General features: G+C 40.8%; 1 protein-coding gene across 4 annotated transcripts in view; it reads left to right on the top strand.

Moving 5' to 3' along the window:
- TGFBR3 (transforming growth factor beta receptor 3) overlaps positions 1 to 23,287 on the top strand; it is a 200,434-nt gene that overhangs the window by 160,431 nt on the left and 16,716 nt on the right. For 2 of the 4 annotated variants that reach the window (XM_024743617.1, XM_024743615.1), the window contains exons 8-14: positions 810 to 999; positions 2,944 to 3,278; positions 3,706 to 3,858; positions 6,568 to 6,708; positions 6,884 to 7,042; positions 11,387 to 11,686; positions 14,548 to 14,668. In XM_024743617.1, coding sequence (XP_024599385.1) covers positions 810 to 999; positions 2,944 to 3,278; positions 3,706 to 3,858; positions 6,568 to 6,708; positions 6,884 to 7,042; positions 11,387 to 11,686; positions 14,548 to 14,668 — 1,399 coding nt within the window. Of the gene's footprint in view, positions 1 to 809; positions 1,000 to 2,940; positions 3,279 to 3,705; positions 3,859 to 6,567; positions 6,709 to 6,883; positions 7,043 to 11,386; positions 11,687 to 14,547; positions 14,669 to 23,287 lie in introns of all 4 variants that reach the window. The other 2 variants (XM_024743616.1, XM_024743614.1) reach the window with 1 other exon arrangement.

The following is a 23,287-nucleotide window of genomic DNA, read 5'->3' as shown; positions in this document are numbered from 1 at the left end:
GGGTGGGATAGGGAGGGTGGGAGGGAGATGCAAGAGGATGGGGATATGGGGATACATGTATAAGTATAGCTGATTCACTTTGTTATAAAGCAGAAACTAACACAACATTGTGAAGCAATTATATTCCAATAAAGTTGTTTAAAATATATATGTATATATATATATATAGGTACTTAGAGGGATGGTAACTTAATTAATATTTTAAACCATAAAATCTAAGCATATTCTGTTAATAGAATTGGCAGATGTATACAGTTACAGGCTTCCTAAATTGATCATAAATTATAAATGAAGTATGAACATTGACTGTTTGACCGTGTGGAATTCAGTAGTTTACAAAGGTGGGATAGTCTCCACAGTGAAGTAACTAAGTTGTGTCTTCTTTCATTTAACTCTAGGGTATAGGATTTGGGGAAAATATAACATGTACACCTGTATACTTTATATATAATATTAAATAAAAATAAGGAAAAGTTTGGTATCATATTTGGTGTGTGTGTTAATAAAATTTAAACATTAACTCTGTAGTGACATACTAGGTATGCTTATGATAATTAGTTTATCAACCAATGACAAAAATGATTCTGCCATTTGTATCAACATAAGCAACCCAAATGGTATAACCAGTCAGCATGAGTTTCTTAATCTGCTGTTAACAGATTTTCACATCAGTATTCTCAGCCCAAGGAAAGTAGGGATCAAAAGAGTAAATAGTTCTTTCATACACAATAGAGAATCTATTTGTTTCAGATATTAAGGCACTGTTTAATTTCATACACTCATGAGTGAAATTTTACTATTGTCTTCAGGCTCCTAACAGTATTGGCTTTGGGAAAGAAAGTGAAAGATCCATGATAATGACCAAATCAATAAGAGATGACATTCCTTCAACCCAAGAGAGTCTGGTCAAGTGGGCTTTGGACAATGGCTGTAGTCCAGTAACATCATACACAGTGGCTCCTGTGGCTAATAGATTTCATCTTCGGCTTGAAAACAATGGTAAGTATGATTTTTGGGTTTTTTTGTATAAAAAATATCCCCCAAATGAGTTTTCCAATGAGGAACTCTCATTTCAGCTTATATGATGCTGTTTTTCTGTTGCAAATTTTAATGATTCATTCACTACTTTACACTATAAAGCTTAAAGTTATATAGAATTGTGCTAGATTATTTTGGGGAAATTATCTTTAATATAGATTTTTTTGTAACAGAGTTGATTGCGTGTTGGAAAACTTAGCTATAGATCACTTTTGCTGTGCTTATATTAAGGATAAACTATCCTGGGTTCTTTTCTCAGAGGTGCCTAATAATCACTTTTGGCTGATACACAGAGGGGTTGGGCCTGCAGGAGAGAAGTCTTAGTTCAGGCTGGATGTTATAGGAAAATAGTCAGAAGTACTCGTGCTTTTCCAGAGGGAATGCAGGAGTTATTATCCCACTTTGATGGAGGAGAAAGCAGAGGCTTAACAAGTTCTTAAGGTTCTCCAGAATCTGATCGGTAGTAAGACTTGAAACCCAGGTTTTCTGATCACCAGACCTCTTGCTTACCACACAGTACCACTACTGAGTGCAATGCCGGTAGAATGAAGGTTAGGAGTACAGGTTCAAGTCCCAGCCCTGCCATTTGTTCACTGTTTGGAAGTTGCTTAACCTCTGAACCTCAGATTCCTTCTCAGTCATATGAGGGAAACAATAGGCCCACCTCGAAGGGTGGTTGTGAAGGGTTTTTTTAAATCAAAGTACAAATTAAAAACCTCCAGACCTCTGACTTCTTTTGGGCCCATACAACTGTGCCATCCTTTTCAAAAAAATAGTATCTAAGGAGAGCCAACATCCACTGTCATCCTTATTCCCAACTCCCACTGAGATGGATTGACCTCAAGCATACGTCAGTTGGCTTTGGATAGTAGATGTAGAGAATACTGGGAAAAAAATATTTTCTTTAAATTGTTGAAAATATGACAGAATAATGAGTATGGATTGTATGGAAATATGTCTCTCCCTTTGAAGGAATAACTGCCTAAGCAACTTTTTCTTTCTTCCTTTGGGACTAGGTTCTAAAAGGCCAGGGTACCCAGATACGTGTTAGAATTTAGCGCTCAAAAAGGAGGTAGCAGGGCTTCCCTGGTGGTGCAGTGGTTGGGAGTCCGCCTGCCGATGCAGGGGATGCGGGTTCGTGCCCCGGTCCAGGAAGATCCCACATGCCGCGGAGCGGCTGGGCCTGTGAGCCATGGCCGCTGAGCCTACACATTTGGAGCCTGTGCTCCGCAACGGGAGAGGCCACAGCGGTGAGAGGCCCGCGTACCGCAAAAAAAAAAAAAAAAGGAGGTAGCAAAATCATTTCAAAATACCAATACTATTTCAAGAAATCTTTAGAGAAACTGTTCTAGAGAATCTCTAGATTCAAGGAAAGTATTTCATTGGCATTTGAATGGAATAATATTGTCCCACATAACTTATTCAAATAATAGATTTGTATAGCTTGAAGGGCCTTAGAAATCATCTAATCCAGTGGTTCTTAATCTTGGCTCCACATTGGAATCACATGGGGAGCTTTAAAACATGATTTAAAGAGAGTTCAGTTTTTAATTGGCCTGGGATGCAGCCTGAGCTTAGGGATTTTCTTTTTTAAGCTCCACAGCGATTTTAATGTGCAGCCAAAGTTGAGAACCACTGATCTAATCCAACCTCTTAATTTTAAAAATTGGGAGACTGAGGCACAGAGAGATAGGCCACTTACCCAAAGCCATTCAACCAGTTAGAAAGAACATCAGCACTAGAATTCCGGCTTCCAGGCTCCTCATCTCTTTTAGACATTGCTTGTTAAGAGTAATTTTACACATGCCCATTCTTTGCTAATTTCTCCTGTTCTTGCCTCTAATGATATGATTGTGGCCTGGCAGCAAACACTGATGATGTTTTGCCTTCTTCTCTTACCAGCAGAGGAGATGAGAGATGAGGAAGTCCATACCATCCCTCCTGAGCTACGGATCCTGCTGGACCCTGGCCACCTGCCTGCCCTGGACAACCCCCGCATCCGGGGAAGGGGAGGCCAAAATGGAGGTTTCCCCTTTCCCTTCCCCGATATCTCCAGGAGAGGCTGGAAGGAAGGGGGAGAAGATGGGATCCCTCGGCCAAAGGACCCTGTCATCCCCAGCATACAACTGTTTCCTGGTCCCAGAGAGGCCGAGGAGGTGCAGGGGAGCATGGATGTTGCCCTGTCAGTCAAATGTGACAATGAAAAGATGACTGTGGCTATAGAAAAAGATTCGTTTCAGGTGGGTGCAGTTTCTTAAAGGAGCGAAGGGAAGGCTACCTCCCTCCCCATCTTGCCTCAGCCTGTGTTAGTTATTTCCAGCTCTTTCACTTTTGAACTCCAGAGATTTGATACTGTTTTCTCAGTTGGATGGGCTCACTTCCCCTTGGCTGTGATTCTCACCCGGTTCCTGTTGTTCTCAGTGAGGGGGGTTCCAGATCCTTGTGTGTCAATATTTTGCTATTGAATTTCCAAGGCCAACAAACACAATTCTGGGGCTGTTGAGAGATGGTAGGCTGAAAGGAGGTAAGGGGGGAGGGGAAGTGCAGGCCTCTAGCAACTTGGAAGGCCTGGACTTGCAACTTGGAAGACCAGGCAAAATGTGTTAACTGCATGCTGTAGAATGGCCTGTGGGCCCCCCTTTATGTCTTCGGTCATTGTTGTTTCAGGCCAGAGGCTACTCTGGGTTGGAGCTCACCCTGTTGGATCCCACATGCAAGGCCAAGATGAATGGCACCCACTTCATTTTGGAGTCTCCCCTGAATGGCTGTGGGACTCGGCACCGGAGATCAGTCCCTTATGGTGTGGTTTACTACAACTCCGTGAGTGTTCTCCAGTACAAAGCTTTCCCTTTGCCAGAGCCTTGCTGGGTGTTACCTTAAAATTAGTCTTAAGACTTCTAGGAAAGTGAGGAGGGTCTGAACAAAGCCAAGTGTCAGTTCTCAACAAAATGGGATGTAGTATGACCCTGAACTCTTTTATTTGTTTTGTTGGTGAGTCTGTGGGAGTTGGGAGGCCCTGTTTTCTCGGCTGGAGCATTTGTGGTGATCTTTCCCACCCTTCCTTCCATCTCCTCTTGGCAGAGTTTCACTGGCAAGGTGATTATGACTTTTTTCTGGCTAAGCTGCAGGCTCGGATGGCCTGGTCCACAGAAGGCTAGAATCCAAGCCCTTGGGCTATGAGTGAGCACCTCCATACAACTGAGCTAACCAGAGCTGTGGTCTCTCTGGCCTCATCTGAGTCTTGTCTAGAAGTAGGAGAACTTCTCCCTCCCTCATGAACAAAAGAACCAAAAGAGAGAAGTCTGAAAAGGTCGTTCAAGAAAGTGTTAAATCTCTCTCCATCTCTAAGGAAGACCCTAAATTGAAGAAAATCTTCCATTTTTGAAGTTACCCCGAGAGAGATTCCACAGATTCCCCCAATGATAATCCATTGCAATAGCTACCCTTCACTTTCCAGACATGATTCTTGTCAGAATCTTGTCAGAACAGATTCATCTAAATCTGTTCTTATAGAGATGGACACTTAACAGTGAATGTTGAAAGAATTTGAACATGAAATTTCAAAAGGACTTTAAAGTGATAATTTTGCAATTTGAGTTGTACTTTGGATGGTAGAAATAGCTTTGACATGGTGTGTGTGTCTGCACTCAGCGCCTACCCCAGCTTTGGCTTGGCACGGGCAGACCCTGACTTCTCTGTTTATTCCGCTGCCAGTCAACAGATAGGCTCAACCTAGCCAGAGAAGAGACTGGCTCTCTGGTCAGTGTGGCTCATGTGGAGACTGACTGTCCTGTGAGCCAAGGTTATTGTTCCTCAGACAATCTTAGAATGTTTGAGCTGGAAAGAGCCCTAAGCTGATCTCATTCAACGTCCTCATTTCACAGGTGAGGAAATGGAACTCCAGAGAGTTAAGAGACTTGCCTGGATTTGAGAGACTAGTTAACAGTAGAGCCAGGACCGAATCCAGCTTCTGGACCTCTCGTCCACTAATCTTCCCCCAACTCTAGGTAGTGGCAGTCACTCTCCCTTTGTTCCTGAAATCATTTATTAACCTTTGACTTCTATGATGAACCCTATTCTGCCAATTCCAACACTAATTTTCTTGCAGTTATCCAGTTTTTCCAGATGTAATGAATGTCATATATTACTGGTATACTTGATTTTGGAATTTTAAACTTTTATCTAAATTAATGCCAATAAAAGGCCATGGTAATCAGTCTGTTAAGTAAAAAAAAAGTGCCATCTGCCTCAGGAGAGAAAGGTATATTCATTCTTTCTTTTTTTTTTTTTAAATTATGATAGGGTAAGTCATAACCTAACTTACTTCAGTTGTATTAGTACTTTCTTTTGAGGGCCTGGTAAAGAATAGAGAGGCAGTTTTCCTTCATTTTCTTCCCATTCACCTCTTCAGTGGCTACTTTAACTATTTCTTCCAGTTATAATTGTTTGTAGTAATTTTCAGACTTAATATGTATTTTTGTTTTGCAACATATTAAAAATCTAAGGAAGTGGAGTGAAAAATCAAACAAAAAGTATAACTATCCTATATATGCAAAGAAATTAGGAGTTAATTTATGGAGTCCTGGTCCTTGGGTGAATTTTTTCATCTTATCTGGAGCTAACCTAGGAACAATCATTTCAACCAGTGTTAAGAGAGGTTGCCATGGCATAAAACATGATGTTCTTTCCTGCATCTATACACCATACAAAAGATATATTGGGGGACTTCCCTGTGGCACAGTGGTTAAGAATTCGCCTGCCAATGCAGGGGATACGGGTTCGAGCCCTGGTCGGGGAAGAGACCACATGCTGTGGAACAACTATGCCCGTGCGCCACAACTACTGAGCCTGCGCTGTAGAGCCCATGAGCCACAACTACTGAGCCTACGCGCCACAACTACTGAAGCCCGCATGCCTATAGAACCCTCGCTAGCCACAACTAGAGAAAGCCCGCATGCAGCAACGAAGACCCAACGCAGCCAAAAATAAATAAATAAATTTATTTTTTTAAAAAAGATATATTGGGGAGATGGAGGAGTGCAGGACTAAAAGTAAGGAGGGAATGGCTCAATAGTAAACATCAGGTCCTTTGCTTCTAACTCAAACCAAACTTGATCAAATCTTGACAGATACAAATTACAGGACTCCTTGGATTAACCAAATCAGTATTTCTTAGAGTTTTCAATATAAAGGTTCCTTCCCACCCCCCACAGTATAGGGGGGCCTATTGACAACCTCATCCAATCCCATTTCAGTGTCTGGTGTTTTCCCACTGTTTGAAATAACTTATATTTTGTCACAGGGGAAAATACGTATTTTACTGTAAATCTTAATTTGAACATGCATTGGGCTTCTTCTTTTTTTCATCTCCTTGAGGATGAAGTCCTAAAAATACTTGAAGTTGTTTTTTTTTTTTTTAAGTCAGATTTTCAGTTTGCCTCTGACTTATTACATGGGTGTTTGTGTGAGGTAGAACCAAAGACACGTGATTTGGTGTTTTTATAACATTGTGTTTTCCTTGCCTTTTAGATTGTAATACAGGTTCCACCCCCTGGGGATAGTAGTGGCTGGCCAGATGGTTATGAAGATTTGGAGTCAGGTGATAATGGATTTCCGGGAGTTACGGATGAAGGAGATACTTACTTCTTCAGCCGACCTGAAACTGTGGTGGTATGTGTTTATTTGTAGTAGGTAGTTTGTAGAGACCGGTGTCTTTTTGGTCAGCTTTAGTCAGGGACTATTGGAAAATAAAATCAGATGTTAAAGGCTAAAGCTCATAAAGCTACAAGCTTCGTTTGACTGTGATTTATCTCCATCTGTGTTTTTTTTTTTCTTTTTTTTCCAGTTTAATTGTAGCCTGCGGCAGGTGGGGAATCCCAGTAGCTTCCAGGACCCACCCAACAGAAATGTCACCTTCAACATGGAGTTGTACAACACTGACCTCTTTCTGGTGCCCTCCCAAGGCGTCTTCTCTGTGGCAGAGAACGGACATGTTTTTGTTGAGGTGAGACCCAAATGTTAGCCTTGGGCTGTTAGGTTAGCGCAGATTCGTAGTAGCTTCTGCGCATGAGTGAAAGCAGCTGGGGCAGACGTCTTCCTGCTCTTCCTCACCACTTTGACCAGCTCTGCGTGAGGGCGTGGCTTAGAAAACGCTCCCACGTCGATTTCTGGCCAAAGCAGGAAATTTCAGGATTCACTACGTTCCTTCTAAACGGAGAGAGTAATTTGTAGATGAATGGATAAATGTTTTAAAAAAATCAGCACTGTGAATTCTAATAAAGCCCTGTCCGTACTCTGTCCTTAGCATTTCTGCTAAGGACAGTTGTTCAGTAGCTGCAGTATCAGAATTAACCAAAGAATATTTCAAACCACCTCAGAGACTATCTTTTAAACTGTGGATACTTTTGAGTGAAATACTGTGTGTTACTGTATCTCATGAAAATTGCTTTTTCTAGGTCATCTCCTAAATGTATCTATAAATTCATTAAAACTATTTCCTATATATAACAGTAATAACCACACATAACATAAATCTTTGGAGTGACTCCAGCATATTAGGTAGTGATGGTAATAATGAAATAACAACAGCTAACATTTATTGCAGATTTATTTTGTGCCAAGCTCAGTTATAAGTATTGTAGTATTTTACTCTTCAGAGCAATTCTGTGAGACAGGACTATTAATATCCCCATTTCGTAGATGAGGCAATTGAGGCACAAACTTGTCTAAGGTCACACAGTTAGTACCTACTAGAGTTCAGAGTCAGAGTTCATGCTCAGACCATCTGGCTCCAGAGCCCACACTGTTATCCACTGGATGCTATCGTTTATCCTCAAAGTACCACTTGAAAGGGGGAGAAAATGTAACCTCTTAGCAGTGCAAATATCCAAGTTCACAGATTGGATTCCAGAGAAGATCAGTATCCTCATGGCCCCAGAATGTCTGCTGGTCTTACTTGGAAGTCATCCCCTGTTGAGCTGATCTGGGTGCTGAGCAGTAAGCTGGTGTTCTCCTTCACTGTGGGAGGAGGGAGAAGCTTAAGGGGCCAAAATGGGATACTTCCATATATTAAAAGTGACTTCAGTACACATATTTCTAGTTAAGAAAGACAAATAACTCACATTTGTACTGATGCTGGGACGGAGCCCACTGGCTCTAGACATTTTCCTGGATCGTCTCCTCCTTTTTGATTCCCTGTTCTGAGAGATCTTGTCTTTCTTTGGGTATACCTTCTTTCTCTGCTGGGGGAAAAATATACTGCTTTCTACATGCTCTCCCTAATCAGAGCTCTCCCCTAATCCAAGATGCGTTGTTTTCTTCTTGCTTTTCCGGCTGCACAATCCACGTGTGTGGTTGGTCAGTGGTTCGCTGTTACGCTATGGGTTTTAGGGGTGCTGCTTCATTGCAGTTTGTTCTTTTCCAGATGTGTGCCTGGTTTTGCCAGGCTATGGCGTTGCTGCCTTAAATCTTCCTCATGTATCCTACCCTGGGTGTTTTGGGTTTTCTCCCCCACTCTGCCACCCCCAGTGTTGGCTTACTTGAAATTCATTTTCTTTTTCATTCTTATTTTCCCATTTATATATCATCTGTATTGTTCATAATTAAATTTAATCAAAGACATGGTCAAGTGATGGAAAAAAGTGAACCAAATCCTTTTGCTATACCATTTTAAATATCATTATACATCATAGTAATACATTGAAGAGAATCTGGGGAGGGGGAAAATGGTATAAACTGCTTTATTTTAAAGTTGTTTCAAACCACCTGAAATATGAGAGAGAATCTGTAAATATTTTGCTAAATAGGATAGCAGCCATGCCTAGTCCTTGTTTCCCAGTTTGGACTCCACTGCTAATAATAAAATTTTTATTTGGGGAAAGTAAATAAAACTTACCCAATCATTGGCTTGGTCTAAAGAACTATTTCCATGTTTCTTCTCGTGGTCATCCTTATCACATCCCCTCCCAGAATCTTCTGTTTCCTCTAGATCCTAGTCTCTTCCTTTAATCCAAGACATTATCAGCTTTGCCACCTGGTCTTTGGTCATCCTTGGGTGGTAGTTGGTCACATAGTTGGCAGCTTTTCTTTTAGTTCATTTGTCTTGGGAAATTAAAAGAATATATTTCTATATATAACCCCCCAAATTTAAATCTAGACTAATACTATTAATAACAGCTGGCATTTCTTAACTAGAAGGGAACTGTGTTGTGTGCATGTAATTTTGACTTTACGGATTGTCACAATCACTGTATCTAGTCAGTGTTAGTGCCCTCGTTCTGTGGGGGAGAAACCAAGGTTTAGTGCTCACAGCACGTGAGCAGCAGAGTCCTGCCACTACTCATTTCCGGTCCATTTCAGAGGAAAAGACTTGTTGACAATTTTTTTCCTCTCATCGAAACAACTTTTTGGAATACCTTAGACATTCTGCCATTGCATACTTTCTCTGAGATTAGAGAAGAGGTTTACATTTCTTCTGTCACACATTTTTGCATTGTGGGTTCTGAGTTCATGTTAAAGGCCACTTTTTAAAATAGAGTATATGTAATTTGCCATTTTCCCAAGATTAAATATCTCATTTTTGGAAATACTGTAAAAATAATGAAGTGTGAATATTTTCAGACTACCAAATACTACTTCCTGGAAAGACTTCTTACCAAGCACCCTCCCTGGCCATGTCATGGGTGGCTTGAATTGACCCTGTAGCTGTAGTGAAATAGTGAAGAGAAAATAGACGGGCTCAGAAGACCTGGGCTCAAGTCTTGGTTTCACCCAGTGTTTGTTAGATATGATTTTGAACAAGTCAGCTATCCTGTGTGTTCAGTTTTTCCTCCATTTATAAAATGAAGTTGAAAATATTTATCTCATAAGACTATTTCTCAGGGATTAAGCTTTAAGGCCCAACAAAATGTCATTATCACAGTCATCTTCATTGTTTAGCATCTTGCAGTTAACCACATAGGGATCTTTCAAAATAGTGCCGTGGCCTAAAAGCCCCATGCAATGTCAGGGATTTCCCCTGGGTATTTCAGAATGGAAAGTGTGTTTATATCTTCACGCCTTTGAAAGGATTCTGGGGCTATCGGCCTATGGTTGAGGACCAACTTTATTTCTAAAGTGTTTAAGTTTATTTTGATCCTGAGTTTAGTCAAGGAATGAGGCAATAGAGGGGAGAGGCAGTTCACACAGTGATGCATGTGTCACCAAATGGAAGATCCAGTCTGGTTTGAGGATTTTAGCTGAGTTCAGGATAGTTGAGATTTGAATTGGTAGTTGAGATGAGAATTGAATTCTGTTTACTCTTGGCCAAATACTACTTCCTGTTTCTAAAGAAAAGAACCTTAACAAGGTTTGGACATAGCCCATACAAATGTTTTGTAAGAGGGAAGTGTAAATGAGTCGGAAAGTTTCCAGATTAGATTTCCCTTAAAACACCCTTGGGCTTAAAGAGTGAAGGGAGAGTACTTGGCAAGGTCTGGTTTGGACCTCTGAGAAGCTGGGACACTTCGCCAGGCCCATGATCGCCACCAGATTGCACCCTCCCCGACATCCAGCCCCAGAGGCCAGCTCTGCCTGCTCACCATGAACCAGGACTTCAGGTCAATCTATAGCTTTACTGCGATGTTTTAGGCTCAGTCTGACTTGCTGCAGTTTAGAAGTTTGGTCTTCCGTGCCTAGTTTAAATAGATTCTACCTCTGTCCTCTATTTTTTGAGTAATTTTTTTTTTTTTTTGTGGCACACGGGCCTCTCACTGTTGTGGCCTCTCCCATTGCGGAGCACAGGCTCCGGGCACACAGGCTCAGCGGCCATGGCTCACAGGCCCAGCCGCTCCACGGCATGTGGGATCTTCCCGGACCGGGGCACGAACCCGCGTCCCCTGCATCGGCAGGTGGACTCTCAACCACTGCGCCACCAGGGAAGCCCCTGAGTAATTTTTTAAAAGAGCTTGCCTTACAGGTGATACACTATTAATGATATTAGGGGCTTTGCCTACTGGTGTTTTGTTTATTTGGGAAAATCCACTTAGGTGCATGATGTACTTTTGTTTTTATTTCCCAGAGGACTTATAGGAGGTTGAAGAGACTTATATATCTTGTATTATAGACTCTTCCAGGCTGGGACTTGAACTAAATAATTCACTGTATCATCTATACCAAGTTTAAAGGAAAACATATGTTTCTTCAATTAGTGTGTGTTACTTTTGTAATTAGAAGGAAGACTGTATGGATATGTTAGGAAAGTAAAGCGATGTCTCTCATCAGAAGGGCCCCTTTGATATGTTACCCTTGTGCCTAGAGTGAAAGTGACATGCTAACTTGTTTCTGAATTGATCTTTCTGTTCTGTTGTAGGTGTCCGTCACCAAGGCTGACCAAGAACTGGGATTTGCCATCCAGACTTGCTTTATCTCTCCATATTCGAACCCTGATAGGATGTCTGATTATACTATCATTGAGAACATTTGTCCTAAAGATGAATCTGTGAAATTCTACAATCCCAAGAGAGTGCACTTTCCTATCCTACAAGCCGAGATAGATAAGAAACGATTCAGCTTTGTCTTTAAGCCCATCTTCAACACCTCCCTGCTCTTTCTACAGTGTGAGCTCACATTGTGTACCAAAAAGGAAAAGGACCCCCAGAAGTTACCTAAGGTTAGTGAGCCTTCGTCCATTTGTACTGTTATTTTGACATTTTTAGGTGAGGCAGTGATCTACCAGAGAAGTTTAATCACAAGTTACAGCAGGTTGAGGTTTTGGGTTAGGGAACTGCCCAGTTGAAGCCATAAAGTTCATGTTAGCAGGGAACTGAGTTTTATGGAGTCTTAGAGAATAAATCCTGACAGTATGATTTTTTTTTTTCCATGCGTGCTACTCAGTAGTATCTTACAAATGATAAATCAAGACTGTTTTCCACTGAAAGAGAGGTCTGGCTTTATCTTCGCTATTCAGATAGTATCCAGTGCCAAGAGTACAGAGAGCCGAAGGACAAGTTCAGCGTGAGGATTAATTTTTCCAGGTCCCGCTGAGATTTGTATTGCAGTTGTTTTTTGACCTTCTCTGTGTGAGTTATAAGGTTGACTTGTCTCATGAAGACTTCTAAGGGAAACTAACAAATATTTTAATTTTTCTTGGTTTCTCATCTGTTCGTCATGTTCGCCTCATGTCACTCCCCACATTGAACCAGTACATTCTATTGCCACAACAGAAATCAGAACCCTTTGACCTTGCTGGCGTGGCCAAGGTAGGGGGGATCAGCAAGGGTAATTACCTCATCATTTTGGCCTTGTGCACAAAGGGTATCTTCTGCTTAGTTTTGTTTCTGTGATCTGCCATAATTATGTATAATTTCATATGTGCATTTATTTTTTTAGATATCTCACGCAGTGTAAGCTGACTTCTATTCCTTTTATAATCACATATCAATTAATGTCTAAAAGTCTAATAATCGAGTCATATCATTAATAATGTATCGTATGGATGGAATTTTCTCACCTGATACATAGGTTGTAAGAGATGGATGTAGAGGGAGTAGGAAAAATTATTATTATTGGATGGATTACCATTGATATGAATCCTTTGCACTGTTATATTCCCCTGGGCATCCATTTCTCCATAAGACCATAGGAAATTTTATAATACATTTGAAAATATAGCAAATCTGATTTCATAGTCCTCAGGGAGTACATATATATATAAGGTGATTTAGGCTGTGTTCTTTAGGTTGCCTTTAGAAACATTGGTGCCTTAGCTGTGTGGACCTTCACTTTCCAGTGGCCATCAAGGTTGGGGTGTAGTGGACCATGGTAGAAAACCATGCAGAGCTTCGTGCATGGCTGGGACCCAGAGGATAACTTTTAGGAATTAGGGATCTAGGAGGGGAGGCCTGGCAGTTACCAGGGGTCTATACTGATGGCTGTATGGCTGTTACCTTTCAGTGAGCCTGGCCTGTGGCAGCCCAGCTTCATAGTGTGTTAATCTGTGAAAATTAGTCCTAATAATAAAAGGAGAGTTCTAAGTCACAGGGGAAGACATGAGATGTGACCCTAAGCCTAAAGTCGCTATTTATATCCAAGGCAAGATAGAATGGAAAGAGCATGGAGGACCGAGAAGGAAGGCCTGCTGCTTACCAACAGGACATTAGCAAGTCCCTGACCTCTCAGAACCTGCGTGTCCTCATCTGTACCATTGAAGTAATAGTACCGGCTTCTCTCCTGGGTAGAGGAGCAAATGAGACGGTAGATATGATGACAGAGGACCATTTATAGAGCCGTTACCACTGTCCCTCTGTTTGCTGCCTGTGGTTAATATTTCCACATTCCTGTGAGTGCTTTCTATGACAATAAACAGAGTCAAAGAATCTTCTAGGAAGAGTTCTCAAAGATCGGTGAGTCCAACCCTGCCCATTGCTGATGAAATTGAGGCCAGAGAGTTCGGTGTCTTGCCCAGGGTCTTGCAGTGAGTTTGTTGTAGAATCATAGACTCTTGCTTAACCAAAGAACTAGTAGGAAAGTAAGAAGGCTTTTCCTAAAATGCAAATCTTTTCAGTAATGATTCCTCTCCGCAGAAAATCCATTGTTTCCCTTTACAGGAGGACTGTTGTAAAGGCTTTTCTTGTTTGTTTGTTTGGGGGGGTGGAGAGAGGGGGGGAGTTGTCTTCTTATAACATGTATCTGACTTTCATGTTGCCTAGAGCAGCAATGACAGTAAAGCTACAAGTCTTTGCTCTTTTGTGATTGGAAGAACTGGAAGCTAATTAACCTTTCTGGGTACCTTGCTGTATATAGACTTCTAAAGTAATTGATATGTTTCTTCTTCCAACAAAAGGGAATGGATGTCATTGACATTAGGGTTTTACCCACTGATGGGCATAGATAAGGAACCAAAGTTATTTTAAAGAAAAAGGTAATGGAAACAGATACACTAGGCTTGGGCATGCTGGTTCTAAGTTTGGAGCCTTAAAATAGCTAGGAACAGCTGATCTCATGGCCTCCACACCTGGGCACAACTCCCCAGGACTTCATTTTGGAACATTAAAAGCAGATGACCCTGGAAGGCTTCATTTTGCATGAGCCTGTACCAGAGTTAAAAAGCAAACGTACTCGACAACATGGTCATCTTTTTGGACAACAAATGTAAAATCTGTCCCCCTCATAATGCAATACATGAAGTTTCCCACAATCACAAATCACAAACATGAACCATTTATGTGAAGCCAGCTTGGTGAAGGGCCAACATTCGTCATGTAGTTTTTTTATTTTTCAGACTAAATAACACTAAAAGCTCCAGTTGTTTTGTGGGAAGCCGTCCAGCCATGTTTGCATCTTCAAGTGCAGCTGAGAATACACTGGGCCTGCTCTCACATCTCCCAGATTATTTGTGGTTCTTTGAAACTCTCCCAATGTCCTGTTTTTCTGGGGTAAACAGCTGTGAGCTGTCTGATAAGGGGCCACAGGTCAGCTGTGCAGGCCCTTTTGAGTGACCTCCCGACTCTGCTTTGCTCTGCCTCTCTGCAGTGTGTGCTTCCTGATGAAGCCTGCACCTCGCTGGATGCCTCGATGATCTGGGCCATGATGCAGAATAAGAAGACGTTCACCAAGCCCCTCGCTGTGATCCACCATGAAGTACAATTTAAAGGTGCGTTTCAAGGAGGCTCAGTCAGAGAAGCCTGAGGGCTGCTCATAAAGAAGCTTCAATACTGTAAATCAAAGTCCACTTGTATTCAAAAGATAAATTAATAGCCAATTAGTAACTTTAGAATAGAATTCTTTGCCCAAGGAGTATTTTATTTAGTTGGTTCTCCTGCTGGCATGCGGTTAGTGATACATTTGCAAATGATTTCCTTATTTATTTATTTATTTTCCCCTTTTTGGCCATGCTGCACGGCATATGGGATCTTAGTTACCCAACCAGGGATCGAACCCGTGCCCCCTGCAGTGGAAGTGTGGTCTTAACCACTGTACTGCCAGGGAAGTCCCAATGATTTCCTCTTTAAATATTAGATCAAAGTCTAGGTTGCCTCCATCACATCACGATGTCACTCTCCATTGCGTGCAAATATGCTTCCTTGAGGAAGCATAGGAGAGGGTTAGAGTTCCTGCTGGAATTGCATGTAGTCCATAGCCCATTTTTCCATGACCTACTGGTAAAGGTTGTACTGGCTGCAAGCTATTAGAGTACTGTTTCAGGACCGCAGATGCCTTTGGGGAGGGCACTATCTATGTGAACACCATCCATCTTAGGTGTCACAGCCGAAAGAAGGCTGAGAACTGTTCAAGTGCATTTTTATAATTTAGTTTTTAGAATCTTATGCACAGCTCTTGGCTTTCCCTGCTAGCTGGCTGTGGCACTTTGGAGCTCTCCCCTTAGGCCCTGGGGTTTCATTTTCTTTATCTGGAAAAAGAGGGGTTTCGACTAGATGACCCCCAGAGGCCTTTTCAGCTGTAACACTCAGCTGTACTGTTTGAAGAAGCAAAACCATTTTTCATTCATTCCCCAGCCCTCCTAAAGTTGGTGTGAAATGTACACGTGAGATGTTTATTGGTTCCTCATCAATGTTTTTGTTGTTGTTGTCTGTTTTACGTTATTAGGTTATTAGTTGGTTTTCAATAGTTTGAAACAGCTATAACAGGCTCAGTCTTTCTAAGTGGATTGCCGAAATAGTTCCTTGTTTTTTGGGTCCAAGGGAAAGAAATAAGAATAAATTAACTGTGTTGCAAAGTATACGTGACAATTGGGCAACAGCTGGCTGTGTTTTGTGCTATGAAAGTGGTTTAACAACAGCAACAGCTACCTCTACTCCATCTGTTACTCTTACCTATTTTGAGAGAGGTCATTCTGCTGGTAATTGAAGGCAGCAGCTTGCTTTTTCCTGTGCCAGACAATAATTAGGCATCAGTACTGCAGCCGTATAACTTCCAGTAATTCATTCATCCATTCTTTTAATTCTGGTGGTATTTTTCTAAGTAATTCCTCTTTTATTTAAACTTTGTAATTATCCTGAAAGGTCAGTGTTTTCTTTACATAAAAGTTCAAGAGTAAAGTTTTACCAAATATCAAAGCAATTTCATGAGATTTGCTAATTGAGAGTAGATTTTAGTGGAGAAGCATGCAGTGAAGAAAGTGTATTGCTTCGGTTTGTTAAACAAATTGAGAAGGTTAGACTGTAAGCTGGCTTCCCAGAGCAGAGGCTGTATGCAAATGCTCTTTCTAACTTTACACTGAATGGGGTAGGTTTTCTGGCAGTTTTTAGCTTTATGAGTGACTCCTCTCACCTTTTATGTTTATTTTCCTTTGACTCTAGAAGCATTTCTCCTCAATGCAGGCCACTGGGGTCTGTGCTTTCCTTCTACCTCTCAGTGATTTGGAATAATCATTTATAAGGGGAGTGTGGCCATTTGCCTGATAACATTGGTCTCTTTGAAAAAGAACAGGATCGTGAATGTTCTTCCTGCCAGACAGTCTAATGTGTTACTGTAGTAAGATAACATACTATAGTATCTCTGGAAGTGGGCAGATGTCTTGTTGGGAATAATTTTGGGGGTAAAAATTTTCCAACCAATGGGATGGTTTACTGTCTTTTTACTATATGGGTGCTCTTTGGAGACTGGGCCAAAGTTCTAGCTGTCCCTGGACATTTGGTTCATCTTATTTCTCAACACTTGGGTTTTCTGGGGCAGCAGATAGAGGTTTTCAACTTCACAGCCAGCCACAGGGCTGCTCTGTGACTACCACTGCCAGTAGCATGGACACATTTCAGGTGGTGTTTCTTCCTTCTGTGGACAGGGAGAATGGGCCATCTAGACTAAATAAATAATTCTGGGTCCCTCCTCTGGGCCACTGTTTTTAATGGAACTTTCCTGAACCTTGCAGCACATCTTTGCTACCTTTGATATCTCAGTCCCTTGGGAACCAACATTGGATTAGAATTCTTTTGCTTCTTAAATTTTCAATAATAGATGATGATGGTAGTGGCAATGATGGAGATGGAGATGATGATAATGATGATCTAACATTTATTGAGCATTTACCTTAGTACAAGGCTCTGTGCTAAATGCTTTATGTGGATAATAGTATATGATCCACATAGCCCCCCGTGAGGCAAGTATAGTATAGAGCAAGGATGGCCAAGGCATATAAATAAATGGTGGGTCTGGGATTCAAATCAAGGAACTTTGATTCCAGAGCCTGTGCTCTTAAACCCTATGCCTTGTCCTAGGGGGAGGTTGATTCTAGTTTTTAATAAAAACTGCAAGCAACATAGGCATCTGTCTCTTCATACCCCTCTTCCTGGCCCCTTTCCCTGTTCATGGCACATCACACTGGTATGCAAGTTAACACCCAAGTACTGTAATAATTATGAAATGAAAAGAAGTTGAAGAATTTACACTATTGATACTATGTGTAAAATGGGTAACTAATGAGAACCTACTGTATAGCACAGAGAACTCTACTCAGTGCTCTGTGGTGACCTAAATGAGAAGGAAATCCAAAAAAGAGGGGATATATGTATACGTATAGCTGATTCACTTTGCTGTACAGTATAAACTAGCACAATATTGTAAAGCAACTATACTTCAATAAAAATTGAAAAAAAAAGAAATGGGTTTAAAGGAAGAGGAGAAATGTAATAATTTGAGAAAATTTCTGTTTTCCAGCAATATATTTTATTACTTATTTTAAGTTTTCATTTTAATTTTTATTGATTTTTAATTATAAAATTAATACCTATTCATTCTAACAGTTGATGCAATATTAAATGTATAATAAAATAGGTAATAACTAGTCCTTAACCCACACCTGGTTAATGAAAGTTAACAATTTTTGTATCCTGTGTATATCTTTCCATCCCTTTCTCTATGCTCATATAACCGTATACAAATAAATAGAATCTTTTCATTTTCAAAAAAAAAAAAAGAATTTAAGGAAAAAAGTCTGTTCCCCCAAAGGGTTAAGATGTTGGGAAACATGTAAACTGTTTAAGAGAGTATTAAAGTTTAGGACAAGTTCTGTGACTTTGAATTGTAACTCACAAAAAAGCCCAGGAAACATGAATAGTTTATGCAGATTATGGTTTATGGCAAAACAATTAAAAGAGTTGAGATGGTGCCATCCTACCTTATTTTCTGAAATATTTTGAAGTATAGGCAGGTTAGTGCTGTTTGCTTTGGATGCTGTGACCACTTTTTACAGCATCTGAGAACACTTGGGCTTACATAATAAAAATGATTACACCACGTCAGTGATGATTTTATTTTTTAATGGTGAAAGGGAAAAGTAATCATCTGAAATTTAGGGCATATATATTAAAAAAATTGAGGACACAAAAGAACATCCCCAAATTTGCCATGATTTATATATAATATATAATTCTTAGCAAGTTAAGTGTTTAAATTACTGAATTTTCTCCATATTTCTACCACATAACTTTTTTTTTTTTAAAACATCTTTGTTGGAGTATAGTTGCTTTACAATGGTGCGTTAGTTTCTGCTTTATAACAAAGTGAATCAGTTATACATATACATATGTCCCCATATCTCTTCCCTCTTGCGTCTCCCTCCCTCCCACTCTCCCTATCCCACCCCTCTAGGTGGTCACAAAGCACGGAGCTGACCTCCTTGTGCTGTGCGGCTGCTTCCCACTAGCTATGTATTTTACACATAACTTTTTAAAGATTAAAATGTGCTCAGGACAGTACCTGGCATATCATGGGCACTCAGTAAATGTTAATTTCCTTTCCTTCCTCTTAACATCTCAGCCAAACTAGGGTTTTTGTGGGGGATTAGAGGGGAGTGGAAGGGAAAGTTGTGAACGTCAGTTGGAAATTAATCCAAGAGAGGCGTTACTTTTTGGAACACATTTGATTTTTCCAGAACAAAAATAGTCTAAAGCACCAGCCAGGTTTTGTCCTCAGGCTGAGGTAGAGATGAGGAGAAGCTGAGTAGAAAGATGGTATGAATGTTTAATTAACAGACCAAGACATTCAGTCTCTATCCAGTAAGGAAGAGATATCATAGGGTTTTTTTTTTCATTCAATGTGCTTCACATTTTGAAAACTTTTTACTTTAGAAAAGTTCAAATATAAACAGAAACAGAGGTAATAGTAGAATGAACTCCCATAAACCCTTCAATTGGTTTCAACAATTACCAATTCATAGCCAATTTTGTTTTATCACTTCCTGTCCCTGGATTGTTTTGAAGAAAACCCAGACATTTCATTTTATTCACAAATATTCCAGTATGCACCTTTAAAAGTTGAGACCCATCAAAGATCTCAAGTAGAGAACCGACGGTCAGATCATTTAGGAAGGCTACTCTGAAAGCAGCATGGAAGTTGAGTTGCTAGGGTATGTATGCAATAATAAGATATATATGATATTTATGGTTATTTATAATGGAAATGTTTATTGAGGACCTACTACATACTTGGCATATAGTAAACAAATTTTCCTATCTTTGAATGAAGGCTTTACAATCTAATGCACTACTGACGTTTTGGGCTGGATAACTCTTTGCTCTGGGCGTTATCCTGTGAATTGTAGAATGTTGAGGAGCATCCCTGGCCTCTACCTACTAGATGTCCTTAGCAAACCCTTCCACCAGCAGTTGTGACAACCCAAAATGTGTCTAGACATTTCCAAATGTCCCCTGAGGAGCCAAGTAGGCAAAAATCACCCCCAGTTGAGAACCACTGATCTAGTAGAAGGATGCAGATAAGTGAATAGGCAATTGCAGTGCCTACTGATATTGAAAGAACCCAGAGAAGAGATTAATTAATTTGTTAAGAGTGCAATAAAGTTAGTAAAAAGTATATCTTCAGTGGCCTGCACAAGCTTCTTTGTCTCCCCATCCTTCCTTCTGTGCCAGATACTAATAGATGTGGGTGCCTGTTAGACACCTCATTTCCCTGTGGGCCTGCCTGGTCCTGCCATGTTTAGGAGAACTGAATTGAAAGCCTGAGGCCAGAAGCTGTGGTCAGTTACTCATGCATAAGCCCAGAAATCTCCCTTTTATGAAAACCATGCCTAACAGTCTGAGGAGGGAAATTTTGGTTCTGGGGCAGACCAAAGTTTGCTCAGAGTATATGAAAAGATTTAATTCAGAATGTTGATTATAGTTTGTTCTGTGTGTAAAGAAATCTTTACTGTTAAAATTCTCTTTACAGTAATAGCTAGGATTCCTTTCTTGCAATTGTACCCTGAAACCAAAAGTAAATATTGTTCTGTCCACTCTTTTCCTTTCAGCATGCCAAATCGATCATAGGGTTCCGGTGGAGATCAAACTATTTTAGTTACACTCAGGGGTTATTGGGAATTTTGGAACCCAAATGTTTGAGGATAAAATCCTTTAACCTTGTATCTGCAGCTTGTGCTTATTATTGTTTATGCACAGAAAGCATGGAGGAACTTCGCCTATGGGGAAATGAGCAACAACTGTTTCTGCTTAGCTCTATGAGGAGGCCCCTATTCGGGGTGGGGTAAGAGGATTAGGTCATAACGTAAATCCATTAAGAATTTTAAAACAATGTCATCTATCACACAGGCCTTACTATAAAACCTACATTCTCACATCTGATGTCTCCTTAGGGGAGAATGATTATTTGAAACCTCTTGGGGATTTTGAGTGACAGAGTTTAACTATGGGTGGTTGATTGAATGGAACTCTTCCCAGAAGTGTGTATATTTCTCGCATGATGAACGCTATAGAGACCTTTAAATGCCTTTGGACTTAGTTCAGCGTATCAAACCACTACTTCTTGAAGAATTTTGTGGTTAGATACCCCTACTTCATAGGACTCTTGAGAGTCCTATGAGAAAATGTAAGTGAAGGTTTTTTGTCAATTGTAGAACACTATACAAATGTACAAATGTAAGGCATCACTGTTGTTACTTTATTGCTGCCAATAAGGCTGGTGGAGCCAAACTCCCAGGAGACAGTCTCTTATGTGCCTTGTGTAGTTGGTGTGTGTTCTGCACACTGAGATAGATTTTCTTAAAAACACACAGTTATTTTAATTTTCTTAGTAATTCTATTCAAGTATAACTTTCGCATATATCCTGATCTCAGGGCCACTACGCTGTGCAGCTCCAGGGGGCATCGTTCAGTTGTAGTGGCTTTGATTCATCCCATAGCATTCCTTCCCTTAGAGCTGGACCGTGATACCCCATGCTGCAAGAATGTGATCAACCAGCTAAGATGGTTAATCCCAAGAATTTACAATCCTATCTAGCTTTTTTTATTTTTAGAAACATCAACTCAAACGCTGCTTGTTTTGGTCAGTTTTTCACGTTGATTTTTTTGCTTCCCTATGAATTCCAACACAAGGTGTGTGTTCCTTTATTGAATGAAAATGGAGATGAAGAGAGGTCCTAAACACATCACTTCTAAACTCTCAAGAACAGGGGCAGAGTCTGTGTAAGGACTTACCACATTTTTTCTATAAAGGGCCAAATGGTGAATATTTTCAGGTTGTGGCTTATGGAGTCCCTGCCTCGACTACTTAACTGCTGTTGCAGCGTGAAAGCAGCAGTGGACAATATATAAATGAATGAGTCTTGTTATGTTCAAATAAAACTTTATTTATGGAAGAGATTTGACTTTCATATAATTTTCACATCATAAAACCTTATTTTCATTTTTTTTAATGACTTAAAAATATAAAATTCATCTTTAGTTCACTTAAACAAAACTAGAGTGGTTGGCTGTTATATGCTACCCCCCGGTCTATGATATTCTCACTGTTGAGAATAGCATGTCAGTATGCACAAGTACTTTCTTAATCAGTGCTTCCCCAGCTAAGGACAGAGCAACACTCACCAGTCATTTAGCTTACGGGGCAGAATCTGGAATCCTTGGTCAGCCCCTACCCTGATGCTTTCCAGCTCTGACCTTGGGCTGGTCACATGATAACAGTCTCAGGCTGCTCATTGGTAAAATAGTGATAAGAATTCTTTTTCTGCCTCCTTTACGGGGTTGGTTGAAACCTCAGATGAGATTAGGCTTTCTAGCACTTTCTGAACACAAAGGCATTGTATAGAAATGTCAAAGCATATAAGCATTTTCTTATAGTCTTACTCCAAATTTCCTCTATTGCCTTTATTTTCAAAAAGTGCATCAACATTCTAACCATCCTCCACCAAGCATTTCTGCTGAGGCCGTTCTATGCCAGGCTGAGCCCTGAGGATATACAGATGAATAAGATCTAGACTCTGGGGGTAAAAAAAACTGAGAGAATTCCGATGTGATGTGGCACATTTATAACAGAAGAGGGAGGGAGTGAGCAGAGGTGGGAGAGACTTGTCCTGCTGGGATGGGCATGGACTATGAGAGAATCAGAGAAGGCCTCCCTGTGAAAATGCCAGCAAAGCAGGTCTGGGAGACGAGGGGGTGGGGTACTTGAGGGGATGGCTTGCAACTTGTGATGACATGGAGCCACATGAAGAATTGGGGGAACTTCACTACGAGGAGCCCAGCACGGGTGAGGAGCCCGTGAGGAAAGGAGGCTGGAGAGAGGTGGATAGAGGGAAGCAGACCTCTCTGTGCCGTGCTAGAGAGTTTGGATTTTTTTTCCCATAAACGAAGGGAAGTCATTGAGTGTTTTAATCAGGGCAATAGCATAATCAGCTCTGAGCTCTGGAAAAGTCACTCTGGGAGCACATATGGGGGGAGAAACATTTGGGGTGGGAGCAGTAGTGGTGACAAGGAGACCAGTTAGAAAAGCTCTGTAATAATGCAGTGTGTGATGAGGAGCTGAACTATAGGATGATCGATAGTATTAGGATGGAAGAATGAAGATGCCTTTACAACACTTGTGTACATTAAGAGACTTTTTTGAAAGTCGAATAATATTGAATACACTGGGCTTCCCTGGTGGCGCAGTGTTTGAGAGTCCGCCTGCTGATGCAAGGGACACGGGTTCGTGCCCCGGTCCGGAAAGATCCCACATGCCGCGGAGTGGCTGGGCCTGTGAGCCATGGCTGCTGAGCCTGCGCGTCCGGAGCCTGTGCTCCGCAACGGGAGAGGCCACAGCAGTGAGAGACCCGCGTACGGCCAAAAACAAACAAACAAAAAAATATATATATATTGAATACACTGGAGAAACACAGCATTTAAAGATATTGGATCCTTTTTTAAATAAACAGAAAGGTATACACACACACACACACACACACACACGAATTATCAGACTCAGATTCCTTAAAGGTGTTTGCCTTCAATTTTTCTTCAAATTGGAGAAACTGTACAATTGATCATTA

This window comes from Neophocaena asiaeorientalis, unplaced genomic scaffold, assembly GCF_003031525.2.
Source record: "Neophocaena asiaeorientalis asiaeorientalis breed wild unplaced genomic scaffold, Neophocaena_asiaeorientalis_V1.1 scaffold317, whole genome shotgun sequence".
NCBI lineage: Eukaryota > Metazoa > Chordata > Mammalia > Artiodactyla > Phocoenidae > Neophocaena > Neophocaena asiaeorientalis.
This window is presented reverse-complemented; position numbering and strand designations above follow the sequence as displayed.